The sequence below is a fragment of the Eucalyptus grandis genome, chromosome 7 (genome assembly GCF_016545825.1).
Source record: "Eucalyptus grandis isolate ANBG69807.140 chromosome 7, ASM1654582v1, whole genome shotgun sequence".
NCBI lineage: Eukaryota > Viridiplantae > Streptophyta > Magnoliopsida > Myrtales > Myrtaceae > Eucalyptus > Eucalyptus grandis.
Window position 1 is genome coordinate 30,523,641 of NC_052618.1, and position 26,748 is coordinate 30,550,388.

Consider the following 26,748-nt stretch of genomic DNA (forward strand, 5'->3'; position numbering starts at 1 on the left):
ACACATTCATTATTGTCCTCCACCTTATTTTTTTTATAAAGCCATCGACTTTAGTAACTATGAATTGGAAGTTGCACCCGCTGCGAAGTTGCCTTGACATGTGTTTTTTGTGTCGAATGGAATTAAGAGTTTTTGTCCGTGAACCACGCAATACAAACCTCCAAAATGGTATCTCTAACTAACGAAAGTGGCATCGGGCTTCATCGTTTATATCATATAATTAAATATCCATTTTTCCTTTTTCTAATGTAATGCACGAGTTCTCCTTTTGTAAATTTTTGAGGGAGGATGATCTGGTGGAGAAGCTTTTCACATTAATAATGTAATAAAAGCTCTTTCCATCACTGAATGTATTATTATTGTTGCCAAAAGGTCCGATTGAAGCCCTCTAATTGCAATCGAGAGCCGCAAGGCTTTATCCAAAATTGCCTTGAAGTATTTCAACAGGGTCAGCGGCGTTTGCGAATTGAGTTCCTATGGCGAGCTCAGAGATAGGCTCAAGCACCAGCAATATTACAGGAAGTGAGTTTCAAGTATTCCTGAGTTTTAGAGGGCTAGATACTCATCGTGGGTTCACTAGCAGCCTTTATCATGCCTTGGTAGATGCCGGGATTCGTGTTTTCATCGATGATGAAGAGCTTCGACTGGGTGAAAGAATTAGTGACAACCTTCTACAAGCGATCAATGATTCCAAGCTCTACATACCTATTTTTTCCAAAAACTACGCTTCAAGTCATTGGTGCCTCCGCGAGCTTGCGAAGATGGTGGAGAACACCTCTAAATCTAAAGAAGATGAGAAGAAGGTCATATTGCCCATCTTCTATGATGTGAATCCATATGACGTGAAGTTGAAAACCATGTTGTATGGAAAGGCCATATCGAAATTAAAGCAAGAGATGGAGGATCGGAAGAAGTTCAGCTCCAAGGATGTAGAGATGTGGTGCCAAGCTCTTAAAGAAGTTGGCGGCACCAAGGGATGGGAACTAGAGAAATATTAGGGGTAACAATCTAACCATAATTTTTAAAATTATTTTGTACAATCAAGCCATGGTTCTCATAAAAATTCACCAATTATAGTCCGACTCTAATTTCCCTAAATTTAAACAAAAAGTTTCAAAATTTTCTTTTGTTGTTTTAAGTCATGAGATTTCCAAATTTTTCTGACCTAATGGGGTTGTTATGATTTTTTTTTTCACCTAATATTCCTCATATAAAAATTTGGCTTTGCTTCTTTCTTTATACTAATTTGATCAATGTATGTCTTAAGATTTCTATTGCATACTAATTTGGCTTTGATTAGGAACTTTGCCTTCGCAAAGTTCTTTTCCACATCGAAAGAAGTGAGCAAATTTGCTATCACAATGGTTCATCAAACGTTTATATGTTTGTTCTTCCACTTTTTTTTGCCAGTAATTTTGATTCTCCTACTTGATATAAAGATCAAACATATCTCTTGTTCTATTCCTTTAACTTAAACTTGTAATGGATGTTGAAGTTTGTAATTCATCATGTTCCCAAAGCTTTAGGGGGTAATGTTGTGTGACATTCCAAATTTTCAGTCCTATTTTCTACCGAATAAATCAGGCATTTCATTGACGCGCTTATAGGGTTGTTCTCAGAACTGATCACTCTCGAGATAACTAGACTATCTGGGGAAAACCATTAAGGAATTTGAAGGCAATAAACTTGAGAATTCGACCAGGAATCAGCTATTCGAGCGTGCTTATCTTTAAAGGCCATTACGACACAATTAAAAAAATCGATTTGAGATCGAGAGATAGGTTGGTTCGACTGAAATGTGTGGCTAAACGTGGGTGACACCACTAAATTGAAAAATTCTCGTCGGTCGGCATTAGACTGATTTTTTTTATCGTTTTTGTACCTTGTGTTTGTATTTGAATCCACAAGATTTTCACGACAACCGAGAGTCGCCAATGTGTCGAGTGGGTTCATTGTGGCTCGAAGAAAATGGACCACGGGTCATTTGCACTAAAAAGTTCTTAAAGTTACCCAGTAGCCTATGTCACGCTAAAAACACGTCGAATTGAAATTAACCGCGAATTTGAGTCTGATTTTAGAAATTGAAAGTTCTGTCATGTCATAATAAATTCTAGGAACGTCGACTCAGTCTTAGAAGATTTTTTTGTAACCCGAGACTTTTTGGGAAAAAGTCATCCTAGGGCCGTTTTGTCCGGAAAAAAGGCGGGATAGTTTTCAATTACGCACAATTGGGAAGCAAGTGATCAATTGGTGAGGAAATATACCAATTTGATAATGAGATGTTAATTGAATTTATGAGGGTCAAATTGGCTTGAATTGAGAAGATCAAATTAAGTGTCCAATTGAGGAAGGAAATGTGAAATTCGTAGCTCTCCCCTTTGCCTATAGTTTTGGACCATTTCAAGTTTCCAAGGATGAGCATTGTTGGCTGAATGAAGGCCAAGGAACCAGCTATGGCTGAGGATGGTCAAGGAAACCAAAGATTGGAAAAAAATGGCCAAGTGGACCCCGTCTCCCTCATCTCTCTCTTCTCTCTCTCCCACACCAGCCAGCCAAGCCCTTTCTTCCCCTTTACTTTGCCATTTTGAACCTCAATCAACCAGTAGGAAGAATCCCGTGGAGCTGCCGGAAGCATGCCACGCCACCCACCACCGAGACCTCTGCCCGCCGTTCACGTGTGTCGCCACCCACGCGCGCTGAGCCCGTGCTCCAAGCTGCGACTCGACACCCGCCCTTTCTCACCCCCACACTACCTCTGGTTTTGTGCGTGGTGAAGCTCAAGCCGGAGCTGTCCAGACTCGCCTCGACCCCTATTCGTGAGTGCCTCACCATGGCCCGGTTTGGCCCCTTCACCCTTTCCGCGACCTTCCCGCTCAAACCAACCTTGTTTATGCTCTTTTACAGCTCAAAACGAGCAGAAAAAGTGGGTTTCTAGCAACTGCTCAAGGCCCGTTTTTGGCCCGTTTCCGCCTCGAATTGTTAGGCCCGCCTTGAGTGGAAGTCAAGCTCCGTTGTTCCGTCGTTTGACCGATCGGTTCGCTAAACAAGTGAGTTTAACTCACTAATTCTCGCTTAGTAGGTTAATGATGCTTAGAGATTGATTAGATTAAATTAAGTGTGATTAGGTGGATAGATTATATTAGAGTAATTAATTTAATGCGTTACCAATGCATGTTAGGTGGTTAATTGTGGCAATTAGCAAGTAAATATGTTCTAGTATTTATTGAACGGACCTCGAAATTTTTCCGAATCCGTTTTGGCGTCCAATTAGGCATTACGGGCCTAAGTTGGATTTATTGGCATTTATTTTATATTTTATGTAATTATTTTTAATTAATTATTTTCCGGAACTGGGATAGCCGGTGACCGAAATTTCGTGTTGATTGCAGTAGTACTCTCTATTTATTTAATTGAGTACTTGATTATGCAAATTGAGTGAAATTGTGTTGGTGGGTATTTTATTCCAAAAATTGGACAATTTTGGTAATTAATTTGAGAATTACCAGGCATCTGCCTATAGCGCAAAAAATCTATTTTGGGACTGTTGAAAATAGTGGGAGGTTCAAAAGTGAAAACCTTGTATTTTGGCTAAGGCCGGCCATATACCCACACATGTGTATTTTTATTGGGCATGATAAAAATGACAAATTGATTATGCAATATATGTTATATTATACGGCTCGATGACTCTAGGATATCATATTGGAGAAAGGCGTTATATTATGTCGGCTCGATGACTCTATGTCTTCTTGGAAAAAGGACGATATACTATACCGGCTCGGTGACTCTATATGTCATCTAGGAGAAAGGACGGTATGCCACAACGGCTAGGTGACTTTATATGTCATCTTGGAGAATGAATAGTATATTATAGTGGCTCAGTGACTTAGTGTGTCATCTCAGAGAAAGATATTATAATATGCTGGCTCGGTAACTCGATAGGTTATCTTGGAGAATGGATAGTATTGAATGGAATGACTGGGAAATGGTCTGATTGACATGTAATTGACTAGGTCGATTGATCGATGTTTGGATCTGTAGTGATTGATTGGGTGCCTATTCGAACTATGTTAAATTGCAGGTGGAATCTAAGGCCAAGGTAAGTCCTCTGACCCGTGTTATTTGTAAGCAACCCTTAGGGCATATTGGCTTCATAATCAAGTCTTAGGGGGTAGAACTCGCTCAGACGTCGTCTCACCCTGTTGTTGGATAACATTTCAGGTCCATAGATGGCAATACCTCCACCTCCACCTCCTCCCGCGCATTTTGGTATACCTAAGGAGATCACCGAGATAGGATATCACTTTCCGATACACCCCCACTCGGAAGGACTAGAATATGTGTTGGTAAAATCTACCGTCTGAGTTGATGTCGATAGACCCGATAAAGTACCCCATGAGTACCGGTCGTGGTATCGTCACTACCATGATGGGCAAAGGGAAGGTCTTGTGCCGGAGAGTGATATACCTCTGTACGTCTTAGAGGTAGCATTCGGTAAGGGGACTGCAAATCCTAAGGATGGATTGGTGGTGGATGCAAAGGATCCCAAGCTCGGCGATCTTGAATCTTAGGTATCCTTTGGCGTGAACTCCAACTGGAGCCAAGAAGAGGGAGAGATCGTTGAGGAGGAGGATCCAGAGGAGGACCCTGAAGAGGAACCGGAAGAAGAGTCGGAGGAGGACCCCGAGGAGGATTTAGAGTATGACCCCAATGAGGATTGAGACCCTCACCCTGTTTTGCAAACCCTAAGTTGTGAACCTATGTGTGATAGATCTAACTTTGTTAATAATATTGTAATATATACTATGAGGTTTGCTTTGTATAAAAGTGTGGTTGTGATTTTTCAGGTTCGAAACATATAGCCCTACTTTTTTATCCCATTGTTTTATTGTCTGAGGATTATTTATATGCTTCCGCTTGCGTATTAAAAAAAAAAGGGTCAGCGATGCGTCCTGAGACGTCGCTATTAAATCGACCAGGTGAGGGATTGGCACACGCTCGAGGATCGGGGCGTGACATCCCCCTTTTGTGGTATCAGATCAAGGTTAGGTATTGGAGTGATAAGGAGCGATGGTTCATGGGATAGCAATATGAAAGGCCTTTAAATTCATACTAGTGCATGTCTGTGGTAGCTGAGTGATAGATTTGCTTGTGTTTTAGATTACTCTGTTTCTAATTCGGTGTGGAATTGGAAGGAGACTTTAGTAGATAAAGTTGAGCTATGAGCGATCAGGAGTAGAGAACTCCTAGCAAGAGGATCGTTCGTGTCGTAACTCGAGGTAGAACGTTGACCAAGGTCGATACCCAAAGAGGCTGAGGTCAAGCACTAGCTTAGGCTAGCGCGAGTAGAGTGGCACCACCTACAGTGGGTGCCGGGGTAACAGCCCCTGGTGATCCCAGAATTGAGGGGATCATGTAGGCGCTAGAGGCCATGAGAGACGTGATGGCACAACAGGCATAGAATCAAGCTATTGCTGCTGCTGCACCTGCCATCGCATCTGTTGTTGCACCTACTAAAGTTCAACCTGAGAACATAGTGGTGCAGAGAGAGAGATCGAAACATAAGTTGGTGGAGCAGTTCCTGAAGCTGAGTCCGCCAAGATTTACGGGTATTGGAGACCTTGAGGTCGCTTCACTATGGATACAGGACCTAGAGAAAGCCTTTGCACTTCTGATGTGCACTAAGGTTGAGAAGGTAACCCAGGCCGTCTATCAGTTGCATGGCAATGCCAATGTCTGGTGGAGAGCCACCAAGGACACAATATTTCCTGAAGGTGGGATCCCAGTGTGGGACGCCTTCCTAAGAGCATTTAACGATCAGTATTTTTCGGGTATGGGCCGAGAACAAAAGATGGAGGAGTTCCAGTGCCTTCGTCAGGGATCAATGTCTGTTGATCAGTACGGGGTCAAGTTTGCTGAGCTTTCACAGTATGCTCCAAGGTTAGTTGAGGACCTAGAAGAAAAAGCTCGAAGATTCAGAAATGGTCTTCGTTCGGAGTTGAAATAACCTCTACTACCATTAGATCTGAAAAATTATCGAGAAGTCTATCGTCAAGAGCTCAGATGATAGAAAGAGGTTTGAATGAACAAGCTACCTCATCTGGATCGACATTCAGCTCTCACAAAGAAAGTATTTGTCATGGGAAGAGGCCCATGTCTAAGGCAAATTCCAAGTCCCACCAAATAGGAGAGATGGACTTGGCAAACCAATACAAATAGGAATGATTTGTGTCACGCTTGTGGAAGGCGACATGGAGTGAACTAGTGCCCTCGAAGGACGGGTGCATTTTTATGATGTGGCCAACGGGTCCACATGGCCGCCTGTCCTAAAGGCCAAGAGGACAACCACGATTCTTTTTGCCACCGCAAATGGGTTAGATCGATAAGAGGGCATGCCCCTCGGGAATGTGCCACGGGGAGGACAACTAAGACCTCCGGTACAAGGGTATAGTTTATGCCATTACGCAAGGTCAGGCAGAAGCTGTGCCTAACGTGATCACAGCTATGGTTTCACTGAATGACCATCCCGCTTACACTTTGTTTGATCTGAGAGCAACTCACTCCTTCATTGCCGAGCAATATGTTAAGATGTTAGGATTGAGTCTTATATTGTTTGAGTCGGCAATTTGCATATCTACACCATTGAAGGATAAAGTTATTGCTGATTTGGGTTGTTCTGGTTGCAAGTTAGAGATTGGTGAGCGAGAGGGGAAAATAGATTTATTAGTCCTAGCCATGTATGACTTTGATTTAATTATTGGCATGGACTGGCTCACCAAACAACGAGCTAAAATGGACTGCTATCACAAGGTGATTTAGTTTGACCCATTAGATGGTGAGAGCTTTGAGTTTGTCGGAAGTGGAGGAGGACCCTCGATTATCTTGATCTCGTCGCTAGAGGCAACTCGTCTATTAGACGAGAGTTGTCAAGGGTACCTAGCGACTGTCGTGGATATGACAATTGAGGAGCTGAAAATGGAAGACATTTCAGTTGTGTAAGAATTTCCAGATGTCTTTCCAAAGGAATTGCCAGGATTGCCGCCAGAGAGAGAAATTGAATTTGTGATCGAGTTAGCACTTGGGACAGAGCCAATCTCTAAGGCTCCTTACCGGATGGCGTTATTTGAGTTGAAGGAACTGAAGGTGCATATGCAAGAACTTTTGGATAAGGGATTCATTCGTCCCAGTGCATCACCTTGGGGAGCACCCATTCTGTTTGTAAAGAAGAAAGATGGTTCGTTGCGCCTGCGCATCGATTATTGGCAAATCAATCAAGTAACGATCAAGAACAAGTATCCACTCCCGAGGATCGATGATTTGTTCGATCAGTTGCAAGGAGCGTCAATATTCCCAAAGATCGACTTGAGGACAGGATATTTTCAGTTAAGAATTAAGAAGGATGACATTCCTAAGTCAGCATTTCGTACTCGGTATGGTCATTACGAGTTCACAGTAATGCCATTCGGGTTGACGAATGCTCCAGCTGCCTTCATGGATTTGATGAACCAAGTATTCAAGGGATATCTGGATCAGTTTGTGATCGTGTTCATCAATAATATTCTTGTGTATTTGAGAAGTGATGAATAGCACGAGAATCATATGAGATTAGTGCTACAAAAGCTTAGAGTCCATCAGTTGTACGCTAAGATTAGCAAGTGTGAGTTTTGATTGACTCGTGTTGCTTTCTTAAGGCATGTGATTTCAAGTGAAGGAATTTTTGTTGACCTAAGCAAAATAGAAGCTGTGATCAATTGGCCAAGACCGACTATTGTGATAGAAATCATAAGTTTTCCGGGTTTGGCAGGTTATTACAAATGGTTTGTGGAAGGGTTCTCATCTTTAGCATTACCTCTGACAAAACTCTTGAAGAAGGAAGAAAAATTCGTGTGGACAGATAAGTGCGAGCGTAGTTTCGAAGAGCTGAAGAAAAAGCTAACTACCGCACCTGTGCTGACCATTCCATCTGGTTTAGGAGGATTCAAGATCTATAGTGACGATTAAGAGGGTTGGGTTGTGTGCTGATGCAACATGATAGAGTTGTTGCATACGCATCCCGTCAGTTGAAACCTCATGAACAAAATTACCTGACGCATGACTTAGAACTTGCGGAGATTATTTTTGCCATGAAGATTTGGAGACATTATTTGTGCGGAGAAAGATTTCAAATCTTCACGGACCATCAAAACCTCAAGTACCTGTTCTCCTAGAAGGAGTTGAACATGAGAAAACGCATATGGATGGAATTGCTAAAGGACTACGACTGTGATATCCTATATCACCTCGGGAAAGGCAAATAAGGTCGCCGATGCTTTGAGTCAAAAGTCTTCAGTTGCTCACATACTGATTAAGCAGTGGAACCTAATCGAGAGAGCTCGAGATTCGGTATTCAAGTTTGAGGTAAGCCACATTTCAAGTCTTATGACCTCCCTCAGAATTGAATTGGATGTCCAGATCAGAATCAAGCTACTCTAATTGACAGATCCAAATGTACATAAAATTCTATAATAAGACACTAAGAAAAGGAAAGCTGACTTGCAGATTTATGATGATGGAACATTGAGATTCCAAGGACGTTTCGTTATACTTGATGATGTGAAGCTTAGAGAGGATATTTTATCCGAAGCACATTGTAGCAGTTACAGCATTTATCTTGGAAGTACTAAGATGTATCAAAATCTGCGTCAACACTATTGGTGGTCAGGTATGAAGGCGGACATCGCCAAACATGTCGCCAAGTGTTTGACATGTCAGCAAGTAAAAGCTCAACATTGCAAGCCGGGAGGACTTCTACAACCTCTTGCGATCCCATAATCGAAATGAGAAAAGCATATCACGATGGATTTTGTGATCGGACTACCAAGGAGTTAAATAGGAAATGATTCGATTTGGGTGGTGGTCAACAAATTGACAAAGTCGGCTCACTTCATTACGCGTTCGAAAGGACCTCAGTTTGGATAGACACGCAGACCTGTACATGCGTCAAGTAGTTCAAATACATGGAATGCCAATTACGATAACCTCAGATCGAGACCCAAGATTTATCGCCGCTTTTTCGAAGAACTTGCAAAATGCTTTAGGTATCAAGCTGTAGTACAGTACGACATATCATCCTCAGACGGATGGCTAGTCTAAGAGGACAATCCAGACCCTTAAGGACATGCTGAGAGCTTGTGTACTAGACTTCAAAGGAAGTTGGGAAGATCGGCTTTACCTGGTGGAATTTGCCTACAACAACAGTTATCAACAGAGCATCAAGATGGCTCAATTTGAAGTTTGTATGGCAGAGTGTGCAGAACACCAGTGTGTTGGGATGAAGTTGGGGAAATAAATATTATAGGCCTAGAGTTGGTTTAACGTGGCAATAATCGGTGGATGTTAAAGACGCACAAAGCGCGTTATGCGGATAAGTAAGAGGTAGATCCAAGTTGATGATCACATTTTTCTAAACGTGTCACCAATGAGGGGAACTTCGCGCTTTGGAAAAAAATGAAAACTGAGTCCGAGGCACATAGGTCCATTTGAAATTCTCGAGAGAAATTGGATCTTAGTGTACGTCTTGTGTTGCCGCCGAGATTGGCGCAAGTGCACGACATCTTTCACGTGTCGATGTTGAGGAAGGATATGAGCCTGACCCAACCCACGTGCTCAATTTTGAAGAATTGGATGTGGATGACCGAGTGTCATACGTTGAAAGTCCGGTTCAGATCATGAACAGAAAAGAACAAGTTATGCGTACAAAGACCATCCCGTTGGTTAAAGTGGTTTAACAACACCATGGTACTGAATGAACAACGTGGGAGACTGAAAAGTTGATGAGACAGTTGTACCCCTACCTTTTTGCTTAAGTTTTGTAATGGTTTAAATTTCGAGGACGAAATTTTTATAAGAAGGGAAGAGTTGTGACATCCTAGATTTTATTTGTTTTCTATTGAATAAATTGGGCATTTCATTGACGCGCCTATAGGGCTGTTCTTAGAGCTAATCACTCTCAAGATAATTAGACTATCTAGGGAAGCCATTAAGAAATTTTAAGGCAATAGACTTGAGAATTCGACTAGGAATCAGCTTCTTGACCGTGCTTATCTTTAGAGGTCATTGCGGCACAATTAAAAAAATCGATTTGAGATCAAAGATAGGTTGGTTCGACTGAGATGTGTGGCTAATCATGGGTGACACCACTAAATTGGAAAATTCTCGTCGGCCGGCACTAGACTGATTTTTCTATCGTTTTGGTACCCCGTGTCTATATTTAAATCTTTGAAATTTTCACGACAACCGATAGTCGTCAATGTGTTGAGTGGGTTCATTGTGGCTTAATGAAAATCGACCACGGGTCATTTGCATTAAAAAGTTTCTAAAAGTTACCCGATAGCCTAGGTTACGCTAAAAACGCGCCGAATGGAAATTAATCGCAAATTCGAGTCCGATTTTAGAAATTGAAGATTTTATGATGTCATAATAAATTCTAGGAGCGTCGACTCAGTCTTAAAAGATTTTTCTGCAACCTGAGACTTTTTGGGAAAAAGTCGTCCTAGGGCTGTTTTTGTCCAAAAAAAAGGATGGGACCGTTTTTGATCGCGCAAATGAGTTGCAAGTGAGATCAATTGGTTAGGAAAAATACCAATTGGATCGGTGAGGTGCTAATTGAATTTATGAGGGTCAAATGAAATTGAATTGAGAAGGAAATCAAGTCCAATTGAGGGAGGAAATGTGAAATTCGTAGCTCCCCCCCTTTGCCTATGGTTTTGGACCATTTCTAATGTCCAAGGATGAGCATTGTTGACTTGAATGAGGGCCAGCCAAGGAACAGCTAAGAATGGTCAAGGAAACCAAAGATTGGAAAAATTAGCCAAGTGGACCCCTTGTCTCCCTCATCTCTCTTCTCTCCTTAGTTGGCCGACCAAGCCTTTTCTTCCCCCTCATTTGTGCAGTGTGAACCTCAACTCAGCCAGAAGAACCGCTGAGAAGCCCTACCGTCGCACGGCACATGCTGGAATGCTACCAAGACCGCCACCTACCGTTCACTCGCGCTGCCGCTCACGAGTGCTGCTCCGCGCTCAACCGCCTAGCTCGGCGCCCTTTCTCGCCCCCACACTAGTCTAGCTGATGTTTTGGATCTAGTGGAGCCAAGCTGAAGCCTGTTTGACCACAATAAACCCTCGTTCGGTTGCCGTTTGCCTCACCGAGGTATTTGCCCTGCCTTCACCGGTCTTGCCTCGCCAAACGAGCCTCATTTTCTCTCTTTTGCAGCTCAAAGCAGAGGCTGAGGAAGTGGGTATTCCAAGAGCTTCAAGGCCCATTTTGGCCTGCTTTCCGACCCTGAAAGGTAGGCCCACCTTGGAGGAAGTTGAGCTCCGTTGCGTCCCCGTTGATTTGAACCGACCGGCTCGCCAAACAAGTGAGTTTAACTCACTAATCCTTGTTTAGTAGGTCAATGATGCTTAGGGGTTCATTAAATTAAATTGAGTGTGATTAGGTTGATAGATTATATTAGAGTAATTAATGTAATGCTTTACCAATGCATGTTAGGTGGTTAGTTATGGCAATTAGCAAGTAAATAGGTTCTAGTATTTATTGAACGAACCTCGGAATTTTTCTGGGTCTGTTTCGGCGTCAAATTAGGCATTACGGGCCTAAGTTGGATTTATTGTCATTTATTTAATATTTTATGCAATTATTTATTTATTTATTTATTTTTGGAAATTAAACCGGGATAGTCGGTGACCGAAATTTATGCTGATTGTAGTAGTGCTCTCTGTTTATTTAATTGAGTACCTAATTGTGCAAATTGAGTGAAATTGTGTTAGTGGGTATTTTATTCCAAAAATTGAACAATTTTGGTTATTAATTGGAGAATTACCGAGCGTCGGTCTATAGCACCAAAAATCTATTTTGGGAATGTTAAAAATAGTGGGAGGTTAAAAAGTGAAAACTTTGTATTTTGGCTAAGGCCGGCCGTGTACCCACACACGTGTAGTTTTATCGAAAATGATAAAAATGGCAAATTCATTGCAAGATCTTAATGTTATATTTTATCGGCTTGGTGACTCTATATGTCATCTTGGAGAAAGGATGATATATTATACCGACTCGATGACTTTATATGTCATATTGGAAAAAGGACAGTATGCCATAACAGCTCAATGACTCTATATGTCATCTTGGAGAATAAATAGCATATTATAGTGGCTTGGTGACTTAGTGTGTCATCTCGAAGAAATATATTATAATATGTTGACTCGGTAACTCGATAGGTTATCTTGGAGAATGGATAGTATTGAATGGAATAACCGGGAAATAGTCTGATTTACATGTAATCGATTAGGTCGATTGATCGATACTTCGATCTGTAGTGATTGATTGGGTTCCTATTCAAACTATGTTAAACTGCAGGTGAAATCTAAGGCCAAGGTAAGTCCTCTGACCCGTGTTGTGGATAGGCAGCCATATTGGCTTCCTAATCGAGTCTTAGGGGATAGAACTCACTGAGACATCGTCTCACACCGTTGTAGGATAACATTTCAGGTCCATAGATGGCAGCACCTCCACCTCCTCCCACGCATTTTGGTATACTTGAGGAGATCACTGAGATAGAATATCACTTTCCGATACAACCCCACTCGAAAGGACTAGAATATGTGTTGGTAAAATCCACCATCTGGGTTGATGTGGATAGACTCGATAAAGTACCCCATGAGTATCGATTGTGGTATCGCCACTACCATGATGGGCGAAGGGGGGTCCCATACCGGAGGGCAATGTACCTTTGTATGTCTTAGAGGTAGCATTCGGGAAGGGGACGGCAAATCCCAAGGTTGGATTGGTAGTGGATGTGAAGGACACAAAGCTGGACGACGATCCTGACTCTCCAGTATCCTTTGGCGTGAACTCCAACTGGAGCCAAAAAAGGAGAATCGAGGAAGAGGAGGAGGAACCTGAATAGGACCCTGAAGAAGAACCTAAGGAGTAGTCAACAGAGGTCCCCGAGGAGGATTCGGAGTATGATCTAAATGAGGACTGAGACCCCATCTTGTTTTGCAAACCCTGAGATGTAAACTGATGTGTGATAGATCAGACTTTTGTGAATAGTATTGTAATATATACTATGTGGTTTGCATTGTATAAAAGTGTGGTTGTGATTTTTCAGGTGTGAAAAAAATGGCCCTACTTTTCTATCCCATTGTTTTATTGTTTTGGGATTTTATATCTGCCTCCGCATGCGTATTATAAATGAATAGGTCGGCTATGTGTCCTAGGATATCGCTATTAATCGACCAAGTGAAGGATGGGCACGCGTTCGAGGATTAGGGCATGACATCTTGAATTTGTATATATCCTAAACTTGGTCGTGCTCCCACTTGGTTTCTTAGTAGATAGTTGGTCAACATGCAAATTTTTGCCTATTTTCAATTCAAACTGTTCAACTTTGTGGCAACCATGGGGATCTTATAAAGTCCATTGTTAAGGAGGTGGTGACCAGGCTCAAGACAAGACAAAGACAAGTGACCAAAGATTCAGTTGGAATGGAGGATCAAATAACAGTCATAAATAATTTATTAGACATCGATTCCGGTGGCATTCGGCTCATTGGAATTTATGGGATGGGTGGCATCGGTAAAACAACATTTGCCAATATTATCTTCAACCAACTATGTCCTCGCTTTGGGAAAAACTACAGCTTTCTTGAAGACGTGAGGGAAATGGCAAAAGCCAAGGGCTCGTTGGTCAAGTTGCAAAGAAAATTATTGTCCGACATCTCCCATTCTGGATTGGATCTTAACATTGATAACTTGGATCGGGGGATCACTATGATTGGACAAAGAATTTGCAACAAGAATATGCTAATTGTATTGGATGATGTCGATGAGGACAACCAAATCCAAAAACTAATTGAAGTGAACTCTTTGTGTTCTAGTACTAGGATACTTGTTACCATTAGGGATAAAAGTGTTCTAAAAATCAAGGGATTTAAGTATAAAATCTTGTGTTACGAAATGGAGGGGTTGAACAAAAAAGATGCACTCCAGCTTTTTAGTAGGCATGTTTTTTATGATAGCTCTCCTCCTACCAATTATTACACTCTTTCTGAAGGCATTGTCTCAACTACAGGTGGACTACCTTTAGCTCTTACAGCTATAGGTTCACTGATTTTTGGTGAGAAAGAGGAAACAATATGGGAAGAGATGCTAGAGAAGCTAAGGGAAACACCTCATAGGGATGTGTTAGGAAAGCTAAGGATTAGTTATGATGCCTTAGAGCTGGATCAACAACACATATTTTTCGATGTTGCATGCTTTTTCATCAGTTGGAAAAAGGCTGATCTAATCTACCAGTGGAAATATTGTGGGTTTAAGGCATAGTATGCTATTCACGTCGTTATTAATAGGTGCATGATAAAGGTTTCGGAAAAAGATGAAATTTGATGCATGATCAATATAGAGATCTCGGAAGGGCAATTGCTATACAAGACTATACTAGGTTGTGGAATGAAGATGGCATAATTTGCGAATTAAGATCAATAGAGGTGAAGTATGACGAAATTTGAATAGAAAATTGCTTACCATGTTCTTAATTGAGGATTTAATCACGTTTTGAATTGGGAGCTACTTTGGGTGCGTTTGTTTGCGTTTTTTTCAAAAATTGCTCTGGGGAACAGAAATAGAAAAAACTATTTCTGTTCCGGGGAACAATTTTTGACTAGAAAAACGCGTTAGGTAAACTTGTTCGGGAATAAAAATGAATAAAAACATGTTTGGTAAATTTGTGTTCTTTTTTTGTTTCTTTTAATTTTTAATTTTTTTCCTTTTTTTTTTTCTTTCCTTTTTATTTTTTATTTTTTTCTTCTTTTGGCCGGTCCCGGCCTCGGCCATGGCCAACGATCGGCCGACGAGGCCCGGCGGCCTCGCCTTGGTTGGGCGAGCCTGAGCTCGCCCAGTTCGGCGAGGCCGAGCTCGCTTCCGCCGAGCCCTCGCCCGCGCCGGCGAGCTCGGCTTGGCTGGGGGCCGCGATGCTTCGGCGAGGTCGCTGGCCCTCAACGGCAGGTGGCCGGCCATGGCGAGGCCGGCGACCGGCCAAAGAAAAAATAAGAAGAAAAAAAAAAGAGAAGAAAGTGTTTCTTGTGTTTTTGTTCTTTCAATTCTTCAAAAGTGCTTACGGAACAAAAAAAATAACTTTTTTTTTGTTTCTTATTTCTGTTCTTTTTTTGTTCTGGGGAACAAAAAAAAATAGAATTTTTGTTCATAAAAAAAAAAAAAACACAACCATGCAGGCCCTTTACCGTTCAATTTTTTTTCTTCCCTTGGACAAATTAAATTGTGGGATTATTGACAGATTCCTGCTCCTGCTCCTCAATGTCATTAGCAGATGAAGGAAAGCGTCCAAGCACTCTGTTTGCGAACGACCTCTGGCAATCCTACAACTATCACAGCAGAGCAACTTCGGCGATTCCCACATCTCAAGTTTCTTTGGTTGAGTGACGTAGTCTGTGAAGGTGAATTCACGGTCTGTCTTCCCAAGTTGAAATGGATCATTTTGATGAGCAAAATAGGTTATTCGGAGAACTTGATTCGCAAACCAATTTGGGTCTAGAAAACGTGGTTGTGATGAACATTCATTCCTTTGACCTCAGCAAAAATGAGATCAGTTACCTAATCAAGGTACGTGACTTTCTCTTGCTCTAATTTTCTCTTTCAATGAAGGACATAATTTGATCGATTTGTAGTATAATTTTCTTAGTTAGTGAGAGGATTGGATGACATATGATCCCAGTTGGGAGCCTAATTTCATATTTATTTCTTGTACAGACATCTAATTGTTTGTCCTAATGTTTGATTTGCTTTTGTAGGGGTAACAAAATTGAAGGTTCTCACTCTTAAAAGTAATTACTCGATACATGGGACACCAACCTTTCTTGAGTACTTAGTTTTAGAGAAGTTGACTATTTGTCATTGTCCATCTTTGAAGGGAATTGACCGCTCAATTGGAAAACTGAGGCAGTTGACTGACTTGAGTATTAAGTCATGTCCGAAACTTAAAAAATTGCTTGAAGAAATTGGAGAGTTACAGAATTTTCGGCACCTCTCTGTTTGTAAATGCGATCACTTGAGTGAGCTCTTGGATTCAATTTCGAAATTAGAGTTGTCAACGAAGTTAGATATATCATGCACGACAAGATTACTAGGTTTCATTGGTAGACAATGGAGACTGTCCTTTGCCAAAGTATCACACACACCAATTGTAGAACTGCCCAGTATAATGAGCAAATTGCTTCACCTTCAAACATTGTACTTGCAATATTGTCATAGGATAAGAGAGTGGTCGGAGCTCCCCAGAAATTTGACCACTCTACGACTGATATCTAAATCGGTGCTGACTATCCCTAACCTCTCAAACCTTACTAATCTAGTTGAATTGTTCTTATCCGATGGCTCTGACAATGGGTTGTCCACATAAAATGAAATTCCAACAGGTGACTTGAGGTGGATTGGGAGGTTACCAAATTGAGCAAGTTGCACTTTGTGCTTATGGTATGTCTGTGCACCAACTACTGAGTTGGGTTCCCTTTATCTGCTGAAAGAACTTACTCTATCTGGACTAAACTTCAGATCCCTCTTACAACTTCCGTCAACCTTGACAGTTTCAAAGCTCTCCTGCTCTAGAGTGAAACTTGTACATCTTAGTGGGCTACCTCAGTCGGAAGAATTAATAAAAAAAGAGGTGTACGAGCGACTTGATGGTTGCCCTCTCGATAAAAAAAACTCCTTGTCCTAAGCTCCCTGAAGATGCTTCGAGAGTTCCATATGGGGAGTTGCGAGGAGGTAAGAGCTATCGATTTTGTGTCTCCGTTGGAATCATTGGAAGTATTTACTGTGGAAAGGTGCAGTTCATTAAGAATGATGAAAGGTTTGTCAAACTTGAAGAAATTGAAGTGGTTACATATTAACCACTACGAGAAGCCGCGCCATGTGGAGGGCATCCACAAATTAGAGTTTCTGCAAGTGTTGAGATTTTGTGGGGAGTTATACAATGTGGGGATTTTTTTTATGCATTTTGCTCAAAACTACCGAAAAAGATCTGGTTAGAGCCCACACGGCAATTGGTTTGCTTATCGCAGCAATTGGGAGTCTTTAAGAGAGAAGATTCGGAATGAATTTGTATTCTGTGAAACCAGTGACTCCGAAACATAAAGAGGGGATCCTTGGTGCGCCTTTCTTTCTATTGATAGATAATGACTGTTCTGCTTTATTTGCTTTCCATTTATGCTCTACTCTAGTTAAAAGAGACAACAAACATATTCTAAAACGTGCACCAGCGATTAGGCTTCTCCTTCACGTTTTCTTCTTCCTTCTCTCTTCCCGCTGCTCAAGCAAATCTCTATCACCCAGTCCTCACCGATGCTCGCTCACTCCTTGCAAGCTTCAATCCAGCATGCGAAAGCGAAACAAATCTCCTAACAACACACAGCATTGGGATAGGAAAGCAAGAAACCATTCACAACCAAAACAAACCTTTTATAAACACACAGGTTTATATACAATACTAGGCTGTCTACAAAAGACCGGCTCAACAAAAAGGGAATTGTCATATGACCAGCTAGTCAGACACGTTCGCCAATCCTTAGAACTCCACAGGCTCCGGGGGCGTCGGGTCCTGCACCACACCATCGAGAGGGTCAGCTGCACTCTCACCTAGAATGGCATCAACTACCATAGCGGCAATATCAAAACCCCTAAGGGGACCCTCCTTGAATCCATTGGGTCCGTAGCGAAACCACGCTCTCAATCGATGAGGCACCCTACAAAATATGTCCTCTTCGACCCAGACGGTGGTCAACACAAGTTCATAGGCCCAATGACTTCCAGGATCAGGGTAACTAAAAACCCGCTTGGTAACCCTCATCGGTCAACCAAAACGTTCTGGAGGAACCGCCATGTACGGACCTGAAAATGTTGAGCCCACGACAGGGTGAGACAATGTCTCAACAAGTTCACCCTCTAAACTCGGATTAGGAAGGAAATACACCCAAGGGTGGCCTAGCACACAGTATAGAGGACTTACCTTGCCACAGTTCCTTCCTGCACGTCAGTATAAATCATATTCCAACAATTCAATTTAATCGATTCGATATGATCAATATCATCTAACAATCGATATTATCTATCAATTCAATACCATCTATCAATCGATATTATCTATCACATCAATACTATCTATCCATCAATACCATCTATCAATTCAATTGATACCAATACTACTCACCCAAGCTGAAATAGATGGTATAGCTCACCAAAGCTGATAGATAGTATAGCTCACCAAAGCTGACGTATATAATTGCTCACCAAAGCTGATGTGGTACTTAAAAATCACTTTTGGTGTCAACACCCGACACTCGGTATTTTTTTATTAAAATACCTATGTTTCACAACCATCACTCAATTTCACAAAGCAGCATTCAATTACAAAAACTAACCACACCACTGCAATCAGTACGAATTTCTAACGATCGACTATCTCGGTATAATTTTCGGAAAATATTAATTAATTAATTAAATTCCGAAAATTAAATTAAATTAAATATAAACTAATATAATTAAGTAATATTTAATTTAAATAATTAATTAAATAAATAAAATAATTCATTAAAATTCTAATTATGCTTACACTAATCTAATTGCATAATTAGACTAATCAAACCATCCACTAAACTAATCTAATTAACATTTAACTAAGCTAATCTAACCACCTAAACATGCTTAACCTAATCTAAACACCCCTTAAGAATAATTAACTCCATAAGCAGAGTTTAGTGAGTAAACTCACCGGTTTAGCGTTCCGGTGAGTCCACAGCAACGGCGACGCCAAGGCGGGCAACAAACCTCCTAGCGGCGACACCAACCAAGGCGGGAAAGGCTCGAAACGGGCCATGAAGTCCCAAAGCCTTGTTGGTTTCTCGGCTTCTACTTGCTGGACCGAGAAAGAGAACCACCGGCTGAAATGGCGAGGAGGCAGGGTTGATTGGAGCTCCGGCGAGGGGTTGGCCAGCAACCAGTGGCACTTGGGGGTCAAGGGGGACTTGCTAGTGGTTGGGATAGGCGGAGGAAGGGTCAGAATGGGAGGAAAATCGAGAAAATCGCAAACAAAAAGGGTGGGCAATCGGACGACGATGCAGGCTAGCGGCGGCTTCCCGCCCGACAAGCGGGTCGGCCGCGACTCCGTTCGGCGAGTGGTGGCCAAGGTTCGTACGGACTGGGTCTCCTGGTCACAGTGGTGGGTGGCACGGAGGCTGATTCTCATGGGAAGGTAACTTTTAACTTGGGTTTTTGGAGAAAGGTTAGCTGGAGCAGAAACTGGAAGAAGGAGAAAAGAGAGAGGAAAAAGAGGTCGACAGTAAGGGGGGAAGGGCTAGCTCGGTTTCCTGGTTCTCTTGAGCTCTCCAAGGACCACAACAATGGAGAAAAGAGGGGGATAGAGGAAGGAGAAGGTTGCTGAAGAGGGGGACCCCAAAGGCCTCCTAGGCTTCCAACACTTGGCCAAAACACTCATTTCTTGCCCACACCATGTCAGCCTTGTCTTCAGCCACTCTCTCCCTCCTCAATCTTCCTTAGGAAGCCATTAAAGTAGTCCAAATGTTCCTCCCTCCATGGCATACGAATTTGTACAATTTGCTCTTCAAATCTATCAATTCCACTTTAATTCTCCCTCAATTGGATCCAATTTGATGTCCATAAATCCAACCATGGTGCCATCATCCTAATCAACATTTTTCCTCATCAATTAGTCCAACTTGAATCCCTAAAACGAAATCAAAACGGTCCCTCGAACTTCCCGATCCAAAATAACCTTACTTTGAATTTTTTGCCAAAAATCTTGGTTAGTAAAAAAATCTTTGAAGGATGAGTCAACATTCTTAAAATGATTTGTGACATGACAAAACTTCCAATTTCTGAAATCGGGTTCAATTTCGCGGTTAATTTCAATCTGGCGCGATTTTAGCGCGTCCTAACCTACCGGGTAGCTTCTAGGAACTTTTAACACTTTTGACATGTGGTCAATCCTTTTCGTACCACAAAGTACACCTTCGACACGTTGACGACTCTCGATTCTCGTGAAAATTTCAAGGTTTCAAATACGGACACAAGGTACCAAAATGACAGAGAAATCGCTCTAGTGCCGATCAACAATAATTGTACAATTAGATGGAATCACCCACAATTAATCACATACCTTTGTCGAGTCGACCTATCTCTGGTCTCTAATCGGTCTATGCCGTAAAGACCCTTGCAGATTAGCACGGTCGAGCAGTCGATTCCTGGTCGAATTCTCGAGTTTATTACGTTTAGATTCTTTAACGACTTCACCTGATAGACTAGTTATCTCGTGAATGGCCAACTCAAAGAAAAGAGCTATAGGCGCGTCGATGAAAAGCCCGACTCATTCAATTGTAAACAGAATTGGAAAATCATGATGTCACACCAGCCGTCGACCAGGCTGCCGTTGCCATCCCCAAGCCACCGTTGTAACCACTGCCGCCTATCCAGTCTCCTCACCGCCTCTACTCGCGCCAATCCAGCCCAGCCCAAAGTAGAACCGAAACTCGCAGCTTTGGTTGGGAGCTTCGTGGGTTGTTTTCGGGCCCTTCCGATCTCCCTTGGCGTCGTCGTAGGCCCGAGTCTCACTCTCCTCATCGGCTCGCTAATCCGGTGAGTTTACTTTCTAAACCTTAATTAGGAGGTTAATTATGTTTAGGGGAGGTTTAGATTAGTCTAAGTGAGGTTAGTGTATTTATTAAGTTTGTTTAGTGATTAGATTAATTAGTTAGGCCAATTAGGTGGTTAGATTAGTTTAATTAGAGGTTAAGATTATGTGTTTTAGGTTAATTAGAGGTTAAGTCCAATTATGTGGTTATATTAGTGTGTATAGCTTAATTAGTGATTTATTTAATTATTTGTATTTATTTAATTATTTATTATTTTCCGGAAATTATACTAGGATAGCTAGTTGTTAGAATTTTGTGCTGATTGTTGTGGCATAATTAGTTTGTGCAATTGAGTGTTAATTTGTGCAATTTGATCTTGAGTGTTGATTTTTGATTTATTATTTCAAAAATATGAAATTTTAGTATTTAATTAGAAAAATACCGGGTGTCGATTTTTTATGCCGAAAATGTTTTTAGTACTATATAAAATCATGGAATTTTAAAATGGAAGAATAACACGCTTTATGGTTCGATTTGACCGTGTGTCCACACACACCTATTTTACCAGGTGTTTTTAATATGAAGAAAATAGGCCAAGCATATTTTTTTTTAAATTGAGGCATTTTAGTGTAAAGCACGATGTCCTTGGCCAAGGTTGGTTGTGCGTGTGATCGTTATGAGAACCCGTCACGAGCTTTTACGCCGAATGATGCTCCTATATGGAATGCCCCACTTCAATGGATGCCGGATCGCGGTAGAGGCCAGACCGATACTTCTTCGGGAATACCTTCTAGAGGTAGACGTTGCCGTGCTCGATGGGGCGAGACGATGCCCAGTTATGCCGGAAGACCGCCGAACGTCGAGTAGGCCATGCCCGTTGGCCCGTAATTAATTGGAACGCATGATTGAGTAAGATGACCGCGCTTGATTATGGGACAAAATTGTGTGGCACGAAATGAGACGTGTCATAATATGGCCTTATAATCGGGACCCCTATGATTGATTGGTTTATTAAAGTGAAGCGTTTCAATTATCGAGTGCATTTATTGTATGCATATGTTATATGAGTTGTGCTAACGTGCAAGAATGTGCTGAGGCGAGATAAGTCTTATATGATGTGTGCATAGGCTGCCTCTAGGTGTATTACCTTCCTAATCGAGGTTTAGGGTGTAGATTCCCTGAGATTTTTATCTCACCCCGTTGTGGGTTACCTTTTTCAGGGTCGTAGTGTGGAGGACTCGGAGCCGATGTCTGCAGAGTCCGGAGTTTAGATGGCTCAGTAGTCCTTTTTGAGTTTAGCCTCTTGTATATCTAAGCTGTAGGATTGACCTGGTTTGTTTATAAAAGTGTGTTGTGAAATTTGGCCGTCTTGCTTTACTATCTCATGTTTATTTGTTGTCTGGGGATTGTTTTAATTCACTTTTGCATGCGCAATAAAATGAATGGGTCGGTCACACATCCTAGGAACATCGCAATTTGATCGACAACTAAGGGATGTGCACGCGCTCGAGGTTCAAGGCGTGACAGATTTGAAAGCCCATCAAAGCTCGAAGAGACTCAAAGAGAAGAGACTTGGAATATGATGGAGAGCATGGAGTGCGAGGCGAATGGAGAGGCCATGGAAATCTAGGAGGTCATAGTGAACATGGGGCCGAGGCAACTGAGGTCGAAGCGAACATGGAGGTAGCGACAAATGTGAAAACCGATGGCACTTCCCTTACAATGGTCTTGAAGCCATTCTTGACCAAAGGACAAGCTCCTTCAAATCTGATTGGCAAGGCGAAACTCTCTCTCTCTATCTCAAAGTGAGATTGTGTGGAATAAGAGATAAGGTTGAGAACTTTCATCTCTCCTTTGCAAAGCTTACCGTGCTTCCCTTACAACGGTCTTCTTTCCTTCATTTTCGGCCGCTGGATCTCCGTCTAATCTCACGGTGGTGGATTGGTCTGTGGAGTTATAGCTGTTGGAATAAAGAGGGCTAAAGTTATTGTTTCCGTCAAATAAATTTTTTAAAAAATCCTAATTTATTTAGGCTATCAGTGTCATCGTAGAGGTAGGGAGGGTCCATGTAACACTCTTTCGGAATTCTCCACATGGCCACAGAGGATATTGGCAGTGTGCTTTTAAAGATAGGGACAAGGCAAACTAGGAAAAATAAAATGTTGCAAAATCACTATGGTGTTAATGAAGAATTTGGAAAAAAAAAAGATCTTATCAAATATGACCAATCTGCTAGCGTTAAACAAAAATGAGCTAAATCAAGGCAAATTTGTGATTACATCATAGAGAGATTGAAGCAAAGAAGAATATGATGAGATACGCAAGTGATAAAGAAAAGCAAAAGGTGCTCAATTATGCAACTGCTGCATTTTTGTTCGATCATTCTTTCATAGTTTCACAATGCCTTTCAATTTTAGCTTCAACTTCTGAACATTATTTATTTATAATTATAAATCCATTTTCAATTCCAATGTTATGTATATCTCAAGCACGTTAGTTTCAAGTCTCCCATTTCATTTACCTTTAGGTTTTGCACCACTTTGATCTCCTTTGGTTTTCTTGCCCAAAGCTCTTGCTTTCCATCTAATTTCCCCCTCTCTCACTTTTATTTCCAATTAACTTTATTCCTCTTGATGTTTAAATCGATTTCCATCCATTCTATTCACGCTTTATTAAAAAATATATGGGGCACCTCAAGATTGAAGGTATCTTACCACATCACTTTTTCTTTTCTTTTTTCATAATTCTTAATAGCAATTCAATTTTACTAAGCATTACTCGAAACAACTAGTTAATCTCCAATGTCCTAGTCGCAAGACCCAAGCGATCAACTCTTGGTTTGTGTAGCCCCAACAATCGCCTAATTTTGACATTATGATGTCACAGCCAACAAAGACTCAATGGCCCTTGTCGGCGCGTGAGTGGCGCATCGGCATTGCCACCTGCCCTTGTAGCCTTCCCTTTCTTCTCTCTCCTTTTTATTTTTTATTTTTTTTCTCTTAGGGAATTACACATAAATACCAACTTGTCCAGTCAATATCAGTGTGGCACCAATGTGTCAATCCATGCCAGCATTCTAGTTTTCATTTTAACGAAAAGATGAACTTGAATAAAAATAAAACATATACTTTAAGGATCCAGTTGCAAGGAAAAATTCAGAAACCCAATTAAACAAGTTGGAAAAGTTTAAGGGCCTACAGTGAAATCAAGAAAGATTGTGGTCATATTCGGGTCCCTTCTTCACCATCGCTTACGATGGGAATCTCTTCATCCTGAGAACTCGCGGATGAAAGAAATCGAAGTCAAAGCTCAGTATCAAGCTCGTGAGAAGTCACGATCGGAGGTGAGCTATTATCATCAGATCTGTCTCTATCCACCTCTAGATCTTACCCCTCATCGTCCGTTCCATCTTCATCCTACAAGAAATGCAAATTTTCTGTAGTGCACCATAACTAATCTAAATCATACTTAATTGTATTATTTGGCTTTCCATATTTTGAGTTTTTCCTGATAGATTCAACGAAGAGCAATAATATTATGTGAAGGTGGAATAAGTAAACAAGTTAGATCTTTTAGTCTTCAAGACCAGACTAGTTACATTATTATAGAGGATAACAAAAAAGGGGCAAGGGCTATGCTACCACTTATGAAGAAGAATAAGGATACCTCATATGATGTCTCTAACGGAAGTGACTCCGTAGGAGAGTTTGCTTTGGGACAATCATGTCCTTGTAATCCCTGTAGGGAAGGCCCTTGACATTAGGATAGACACGGGTTTGTAATTTCCGACACTTCCTAATTGTTATTAGGCATTCATAAGGCAACTTCGTGTTTGATTTGTTCATCAAAGCTTCCAGTTTCCGACAGCTAGAAACATAGAAATCAGTGATCACGCAAAGATTCGAGCTCATCAACACCATCAATAACTTATAGCTCATGGCATTTGACGATTGACAGAGACTTGAGGATCTGTAAGTTTGATAACTCACATATTTTGCTAATAGGACACTTTTTAATGGTTAAAGTCTCCAATGATTCCAAAGCACCAAGACCTGGAATCACAATTAGCTTCACACATCTTGAAACCTCCAAATGTATAAGCTTCTCTAAGCTCGATGGAATAATTAGTTTCTCCAGTGAACTGCACTCATAAACAAGTAATGCATTCAAAGATTCTAACCCGCTGAGGGCCTCAACAGCACGGAGCTCATAGCAATCTGATATAACCAAAAGCTTCAGCAACTTTAAGTTTGACAGGTCGTATAGCCTTTCAATGGAACCGCACTACTGTACATTCATTTCTTCCAAGGACTCTAGGGCCTTCAGACCTTCAATCTCAACTAGTTTCGGACATTCTGATACCCACAACTCTTTAAGCTTCTTTAAGCTTGCCAGGATGAATAACCTCTTGAGGAGTTCATAATTAGTCACTACCAATACTCTCAGTTGTTTTTTTTTTTTGTTGGTAAAAGGTAAGTATTATAGATAGACTTGTGAACCAAGAAGCTATACATAGTACAGCAGAGAAGAGCCGGCACCAAAAAACTTGCACTCAAAGGGTCAAAGAAATACCAATCGAGTGGAAGGGTGCCAACCCAAGCTGCAGAGAAAGATACAAGAAACGGGAAAACAAGTAGCTAGAAGAAGGCTAACGAACAATGTAGCTAGGGCAGAAAGCAAGACAAGAACAAACGAAAAGGGAGGGCATAAATACAACCCAACAAAACCATGTTACAACCAAACCGAAGCAGCAGCCAAGTGAACTGGAACCAGCAACATCAGCGACTGAAAGACCCAGGGAAAAACGAGGTAGAGAACCTCCCAAGCAAGGGGAAAGAGGGGGCGACCCACGAGCATCTTCAATGCAAGGAAAAACACAAACGGGGCACAAAAACGAATGGCCATATGATCACTTCAGTAGTAGGCCAAAACACTTACTCAAAGATAGAAGGGTGGATACCCCAGCTAAGTTGCAGATGTTTGTTGCGGGGGGTATTCGAGACCTTTGAGAATGTAAGGGCCTTGTCTTTAACAGCTTTGATTAGATGGGCTTTCAAAGCTGGGAGGAAAAGCTGTTGGTTGCGGAAGATGATATTGTTTCTCTCCTTCCGGACAAGATAACATAAGGTACCAAAGGCAAACCGAGCCATCGATTGGTGGAACCCTGGATTAGATAAGTACTTAATAGCCCACAAAAGGTTCTCTTTCAAAGCCTAGTTTCTCCAAGGAAGATTAAACTTCGCCGCCTAAAAGGCTGCAAGGCTGCGCAATACTCTCAGTTGTTCGAGTCCGCTAAGTTCAATTTCTTGAAGCTGAGATCGAGAAAGTTGTAGCACGGACAAGTTTTTCAAGTTGGAAAAGATTGACCAAGATATTGTAGAGTTGAAATTAACAAGTTGCAGCTCCGATAAGGAGGGAGGAAGCTTTGTGATACATCGCAAGTCAAGTCCAGATAAAATAAGCTCAGTTAGACGAGAAAGAGAACCAAACTCAGTCGGTGGTGTAGGGATATTAGAAAGGACAATTCCAACTTCTTTAGTTTGTCCTAATCCACCTAAGCTGGAACTTGGCAATAGTTCAATGAAGCTTGAAGTATATCTTCAGAGCCATCAGATAAGAGCAAATCCACTAGATTAGTCAAGTTTGAGAAATCCGGAACTATCTGCAATGCCGATGATCGAAAATGCAGATAGATCAGACTTTTTGGATGCTCTGGCAATTCTTGAACCTCATTGCAACCTGTCAAGTCTAGTCTTTCAAGGTGGGGAATATGATTGATTGCTATTGGCACTCCAGAAATATGGGCATCTGATAGCTCGAGGACTTTCAAAGAGTACAATGCGACAATTTCCCTTGGAATTTCACCTCTTAATTCTTCACAACCACTAGCATGTAGCTCTTTAACATTCCCATAGTTCTGGGCAATTTCCTAATTGGAGTATGTTCCATCAATATCACTTTCAATTTCTTCAGATTTCCAATTGAATCTGGTAACTCAACAATTTTAGTACTGGATAGATTCAACTCCTGCAAAGACTCAAGCATCCCAATTG

General features: G+C 41.4%; 3 protein-coding genes across 3 annotated transcripts; all 3 read left to right on the top strand.

Annotated features, from left to right (window-relative positions):
• Nucleotides 1-476: 476 nt before the first annotated feature.
• Nucleotides 477-998, top strand: LOC120296055 (TMV resistance protein N-like). Its single transcript, XM_039317704.1, has one exon. The coding sequence runs from the start codon at nucleotides 477-479 to the stop codon at nucleotides 996-998; it is 522 nt and encodes a 173-aa protein (XP_039173638.1).
• A 3,947-nt stretch (nucleotides 999-4,945) lies between these two features.
• LOC120296056 lies at nucleotides 4,946-6,007 on the top strand. Its single transcript, XM_039317705.1, has 2 exons — nucleotides 4,946-5,044; nucleotides 5,462-6,007. Exons 1-2 carry the CDS (start codon nucleotides 4,946-4,948, stop codon nucleotides 6,005-6,007), a joined length of 645 nt encoding a protein of 214 aa, XP_039173639.1.
• Nucleotides 6,008-13,523: 7,516 nt separating this feature from the next.
• On the top strand, nucleotides 13,524-14,360 carry LOC120296057 (disease resistance protein RUN1-like). Its single transcript, XM_039317707.1, has one exon. It carries the CDS (start codon nucleotides 13,524-13,526, stop codon nucleotides 14,358-14,360), a length of 837 nt encoding a protein of 278 aa, XP_039173641.1.
• The last annotated feature ends 12,388 nt before the right edge of the window (nucleotides 14,361-26,748 follow it).

Coding starts and splice junctions, on each gene's coding strand:
- LOC120296055 (XM_039317704.1), top strand. CDS start 477: ATGGCGAGCTCAGAGATAGGCTCAAGCACCAGCAATATTACAGGAAGT.
- LOC120296056 (XM_039317705.1), top strand. CDS start 4,946: ATGCGTCCTGAGACGTCGCTATTAAATCGACCAGGTGAGGGATTGGCA. Junction 5,045..5,461: donor TTTTGTGGTATCAGATCAAG/GTTAGGTATTGG, acceptor CAACAGGCATAG/AATCAAGCTATTGCTGCTGC.
- LOC120296057 (XM_039317707.1), top strand. CDS start 13,524: ATGGAGGATCAAATAACAGTCATAAATAATTTATTAGACATCGATTCC.